At 39.1% G+C, this 6463-nt stretch overlaps 1 protein-coding gene across 3 annotated transcripts in view; it reads left to right on the forward strand.

Annotated features, from left to right (window-relative positions):
• The window catches only part of Epb41l5 (erythrocyte membrane protein band 4.1 like 5), a 128177-nt gene that overhangs the window by 49627 nt on the left and 72087 nt on the right, over positions 1-6463 (forward strand). For all 3 annotated transcript variants that reach the window (XM_013020689.1, XM_013020690.1, XM_013020691.1), the window contains exon 13: positions 2845-2872. In XM_013020689.1, the coding sequence (XP_012876143.1) occupies positions 2845-2872 (28 nt within the window). The remainder of the gene's footprint in view (positions 1-2844; positions 2873-6463) is intronic.

Here is a 6463-nt window from a genome sequence, read left to right on the forward strand (position 1 = left end):
CTTCCCAGCCCTAGCTACAGTTTTAAATTTAATATATACCAGATATTTCCAAATACATAAATTTTACTTGTTATTTAAGATATTTCAGTTGTATAGGAAACAGCAGTTTACCTTTGACAAATAAGTTAAATCTTAAGTTTGGCTTTGAATCTGAGAGTATATTAAAATACATCTACATCCAGTGTCAGGGTCATCATGAGTTTTTCAAAAATAAATAACCCTTGTGATCTGAATTTTAGATTATTAGTAGTTTTTGTTAGGCTGGGTGTTGGTAGTTCGTGCTTGTAATCTTACTCAGGAGGCTGAGATCTGGGGATCATAGTTCAAGGCTGGGTGGGAAATTCCATGAGACTCATCTCTAACTAACAACCAGAAAACAGGAAGTGGCATTGTTCAAAGTGGTAGAGGGCTAGCTTTGAGTGGACAAGCCCAAGGACAGTGCCAAGGTCCTGAGTTCAAGCCCCTTGCCAAACAAAGAAAACAAAAATTATTGGCATAAATGAATTATACAAGGAATTGCACTATGATATTAAATATGTACAGATAATCTACAAAGTTTCAATTTAACATGTCCATTTTTGTGTATAATGTACCTTGATCAGTGTCACTCCCTGCATTTTTAACTTCCCCATCTATCCCATCCCCACTTACCGCCTAAATTCTCCTAGGTCTAATAGCCAAGCACCGGTAATGCCTGTAATCCTTTGCTACTTAGGAAGCTGAAATCTGAGGATCCAGGTTCAAAGCCAGCCCAGGCAGGAAAGGCTGTGAGACTTTTATCCCTAATTAAAAAAAAAAAAACTGGAAGTGGCAATGTGACTCAAGTAGGATAGTGCTAGGCTTGAGCAAAAAGGAGTTGAGGGACAGTGGGCTCAGGCTTAACGTTCAAGCCTAAAAACTGACCCCAAAAATAATAATATTGAGCATTATGATTGTATTTGCCTACCATTCCTCTGTCATTTGTCCACCTTGAGCAAAAAGGAGTTGAGGGACAGTGGGCTCAGGCTTAGAGTTCAAGCCTAAAAACTGACCCAAAAAATAATAATATTGAGCATTATGATTGTATTTGCCTACCATTCCTCTGTCATTTGTCCACCTTCCTTCCTCTTAGCCCCTATTGCAGTATTTAGTAGCTATACAAAGGGGTTTCAATTCCAGAAGCCCAGGTTATCAGTACATTGTATGTTGATCAATGTCACTCCTTCCATCATTCTTTCTTTTTTTTTTTTTTTGGTCGGTCGTGGGGCTTGAACTCTGGGCCTGGGCGCTGTCCCTCAGCTCTTCAGCTCAAGGCGAGCATTCTACCACGTGAGCTACAGCGCTACTTCCTCATCATTCTTTCTATATATATTTTTTTTGGGGGGGGGAGGGTCTAGTTGTGGGGCCTGAACTCTGGGCTTGGGCGCTGTCCCTCAGCTCTTCAGCTCAAGGCTAGCGCTCTACCACTTGAGCCACAGTGCCACTTCCGGCTTTTTTCTTTTTTCTTATGTGGTGCTGAGGAATCGAACCCAGGGCCTCAGGCATGCAAGGCAAGCGCTCTACCACTGAGCCACCTTCCCAGCCCTCAGTATATATATTTTTTCATTTTATTTTATTTTTTTGTGAACATACTGTACAGAGGGGTTACAATTACATGGGCAGGATAATGCGTACATTTCTTATCAAGCCCTCAATATATTTTTTAATGATTTGTAGTTATAATTTTTCTTTTTTCTTTTTTCTTTTTCTTTTTGCCAGTCCTGAGGCTTGAACTCAGGTGAACTCAGGGCCTGGTCTCTGTCCCTGCGCCTCTCTATGCTTAGGGATAGTGCTCTACCACTTGAGCCACAGTGCCACTTCTGGCTCTTGCTGTTTATGTGGTACAAAGGAATGGAACCCAGGGCTTCATGCATGCAAGGCAACCACTCTACCACTAAGCCATATTCTCAGACTATGTAGTTATAATTTTTGATATGGCTATAAATTAAATGATAAGCCAGTCATGATAGATTACAGTTCTGTGTTACTTCTTCTGTTTCATTGACAGTAATTCAAAATCGGTCAACAAACTACAGGAGCCTTAGAGATCTGGCTTTTTGGTTTAGGGTGTTTTTAAGTACTGGAACTGGGATTTAAACTCAAGAGTCTTGCTTGCTAGGCAAGTTGTTTTATCACTTGAGCCACACCCTCAGATTTTTTTTCCTTCAGTTTTTAAAATTTTTTGTCAATATTGAACTCAGGGCCTTGCATTTGTTAGATTTGTTCGTCTGGTACTTTACCACTTCAGCTACATTTCTTTTTTTTTTTTTTTGGGTCCGGTTGTGGGGCCTGAACTCTGGGCCTGGGCACTGTCCCTCAGCTCTTCAGCTCAAGGCTAGTGCTCTACCGCTTGAGCCACAGCGCCACTTCCTGCTTTTTTCTTTTTGCTTATGTGGTGCTGAGGAATTGAACCCAGGGCCTCAAGCATGCAAGGCAAGCGCTCTACCACTGAGCCTTCCCAGCCCCTCTTTTTTTCTTTAGTTTTATTTTTCAGGTAAGTCCTAGTGTTTTTGCCCAGACCTCACAACTGGTTCTCCTGTTTCTCCCCTGTCAAGCTGGGGTTACAGATGTCCTTACCCTCACTTGGCCTCAACAGTTCTGTTTTTAAAAAAGATACTTTTATACTTAATTTATATGGAAGTGGAAATAATTGCTATTACTGAATTTACTGGCATGAGCCTCAGAACATTTTTGTAAAATCCAAGTTTTTGAATAGATAGTTTGGAAGCATGGTTTTTATCAAGCAATTAATCAATTTTTTCCATCAGAGTGAAGCAATTTCTTTTGAAGGATGAGACTAACAAGATTTTTTTTTTCTTCTGTTAGCGAGTACCACAAAACCTGAAGAACTAAGGTAAGTAATATATTGCAACTTAGAAAAGTTTTATATTTAAAATTCTTATCTTTAATGTATATAATAAATATATATATATATAATTTATGCAGATACCCAAAAGCATGTTTCAGCAATTTATATAGTTGCTGTTATTAATTGAACATTGTTAAGGATCTCTTAGTAACAAGTTCTCCATAGGCATTGGGAGACAGTAGAGAACAAGTAAATGTAATGCCAGATAAAGTTGACATTAAGAAAATGAAGCATTTTCTAATTTGGGGAAGGGAAAGGAAATAACAAAATGCTGAAATAAGGATACAGGCTGACTCATTGTAACAATGAGATGTACAAGACACTATGTTGAAAACAAACTTCACAACTGGGGCCGGGGAGGGAGGAGGTGGTGAGGGAAGGAATGGTAGGGGAAAAACAAAGGAGGGGGTAACAATGCTCTATAGGAAATGTACTCATTATCTTACTCATGTAACTGTACCCCTCTGTACAGTATCTTTACAATAAAAATACATATTAAGTAAAGAAAATGATGCACTTTGAAGACGTATAACATGGAATGGATATGCTATTCATAATGAAAATGACATTTATTATTAGCAAGTGATTGAGAATATAAAAATGAATAAATTTGGGGCTGGGAAGGTGGCTCAGTGGTAGAGCGCTTGCCTTGTATGCCTGAGGCCCTGGGTTCGATTCCTCAGCACCACATAAACAAAAAGAAAAAAGCCGGAAGTGGCGCTGCGGCTCACGTGTCTACCGCTCTACGCACTAGCCTTGAGCTAAAGAGCTGAGGGACAGCCCCCAGGCCCGAGTTCAGGCCCCATGACCGGACCCCCCCCCCAAAAAAAAAACGAATAAATTTAAAGCACAAATACTGATTTTTGCACATAAGCAATTTTGTTTATAGGTCCCAGTTGGTAGTGGTATATAATCCTTCCTTACATGATGTTGAATTAGGGTTAGTAGTTTGGTTTGTGTGTCTCTAGTCACACAGTAATTTGGTCTATAATTTTCTTATATCTTTATCTGGTTTTGGTGTCAGGGTGATACTGGCTTTACAGAATAAGTTAGTAAATAGGCCCTCCTTGTAATATTTTTAGAAGAATTTGTAAAGAATTGGTATTCTTCCTTAAATCTGTGGTAGAATTTATGTTATATGGCTGGCCTGGATTTTCTATTAAGTTTTATGATTCTTCATTCAGCAGGGAGTAGGTGGCTTATGCTTGTAATCCTAGCTATTAAGTAGACAGATATCTGAGGATCACAGTTCAAAGCCAGTCCAAGCAGGAAAGCCCATGGGACTCTTATTTCCAATTAACAACTCCCTTGTACCCAACCCCAGCCCCCAAAAAGCCAGAAGTGAAGCTGTGGCTCAAGTGGTAGAGCACTAGCTTTGAACACAAAAGCTTAAGGGCAGCACCCAGTTCTTGACTTCAAGTCCCAGGCCCAGCACCAAAAACAAAAACAAAAAACACTCAACTATTTTGTCATGCCTTTATTGGCTGAAAGGGAGACTGGGAAAGAATATGAGAGCTTAAAGTAAAGGAAGTACTTAGAAAAGAACAGAAATGTAAACAAAATATTTAAGCAGTAATATGATGTAGAAAAATGAAGGCTTGTTTGCAAAATATAGGCTTTCCTGTAAGATGTCCTGAGATACATATTTTTTAAATAAAAAAATGAATATGTTTCTTTCTTTCTGAGAATTAAAAGTTAATGTGTTACTGTCTTTGCAATGCCTTTGCTTTGGGAGTAGAAAAAGCATACTTAAATGCTGATAGCCTTTTTTTGTTTTTTAGAATAGGCTTTTAACCTTCCTCCCTTCCACCCTTCTCTCTGTCCTTCTTTCCCTTCTTTCTCTTTGTGATTTCTTTTCCAAGTTTGCTTTCATCTTTTATGTGCCTGCATTTGGGGCTCTATATTTACCTGTAAATAAAGTCTATCCACCTTCTCTGTTCCAGAAAGTGATCAGATCTCTGGTTTATGAATGGTTTCTTCCTTTGGTTCTCTGTTGTGTGTCTTTAATCATTTGCATAAGAATTTGGATGAAGGGAATGTAAATGCATGTGTTCAATTATCTGTTTTGAACCAGACAGAGGAATTTTAAAAAGATGCCTTCAAGCTCAGCTAGTTACTGCATTTTCAATCTTCCTTGGTACCCAGTTCCAGCAAACAAAGCAACTCTTAGTTTTTCTATTTGCTGGGGACAAGAGAAAGTGGTCTGTAATCCAAACCACAAAACCAAACCCCAAACATGGCAGAAATGATGTTCACCATTGATTTTGTTAAAAAGACACATAGTCTAAACACTTGATTTCCATATCCTCACCTATCAGTCCTGACTAATAAAGGGAGAGACTGAAGGAAGATGCCAGGGTTCACAGAGCAGTTAGACTTTTTAATGGTTCATCCTTTGTTGGGTGTCTCAGAAAACTAGCACAACCTATACCCCCTGGGGAAAGCAATGACTAAAAATTAGTAACCCAGAGATCCCAAAAGTACATAATTGTGTGGTTTTTTTTACTAGTTAATCTCTTAAACTTCAACTGCTTTGTCTATAGGTGGAGGGTGATTGTTATGAAGATTAAAGATGATAATATACATAAAGTACTTGGTTTAACATAGTAAATACCCATTGCATTCTGAATGTGTGTGTGTATGCACGTGCATGGTGTGTGTGTGTGTGTGTGTGTGTGTGTGTGTGTGTGTGTGTGTGTGTGTGTGTTCCTTTATGGAAAATTGTAGAGAAAGGAAGGAATTTTACCCATCTCCATGAAATTCATAGTCTGAAGGAAAGATATAACCATAATTTCACACTATGTGTTATTTATTTATTTTTATTGTGAAAATACCATGCAGAGGGGTTACAATTACATGAGCAAGGTAATGAGTACATTTCTTTTTCTTTTTTTTTCTGTTTCTTTGGGTCCGGTCGTGGGGCCTGAACTCTGAGCCTGGGAACTGTCCCTCAGCTCTTCAGCTCAAGGCTAGCACTCTACCACTTGAACCATAGCGCCACTTCCGGCTTTTTTCTTTTTGCTTATGTGGTGCTGAGGAATCGAACCCAGGGCCTCACACTGCAAGGCAAGTGCTCTACCACTGAGCTACCTTCCCAGCCCAAATGAATACATTTCTTATCAAGCATTGTTGCCTCCTCCTTCGTTTCCCCTACCCATCCCTTCCCATCTTCCCTCCTCCCCTTACTCTATGTGTTTTATATATAACAAAAATTTGATGCATATAAGTAACTCCTCAATTCTGGTGGGAGATACGACTTTTTTTTTTCTCCAGGGATACTAAAAGAGAAATCAGACATATATAATCATAGTTCCCCTTATTTGTAGTAATTAGAATATGCCTATAAATCTATGCCTATGAATCTAAATAATTCATAAAACCAGTGTTCTTTACTGACTGTATAATGATAACATGCAATAAGACATGGCTTCTGCCTATATACACTTTAAAGTCTAACACTTAAGAATTATATATACAAGCCGGGCGTTGGTGGCTCACGCCTGTAATCCTAGCTACTCAGGAGGCTGAGATCTGAGGATCAAGGTTCAAAGCCAGCCCGGGCAGGAGAGACCGTGA

Source organism: Dipodomys ordii, unplaced genomic scaffold, assembly GCF_000151885.1.
Source record: "Dipodomys ordii isolate 6190 unplaced genomic scaffold, Dord_2.0 Scaffold52, whole genome shotgun sequence".
Classification (NCBI taxonomy): domain Eukaryota; kingdom Metazoa; phylum Chordata; class Mammalia; order Rodentia; family Heteromyidae; genus Dipodomys; species Dipodomys ordii.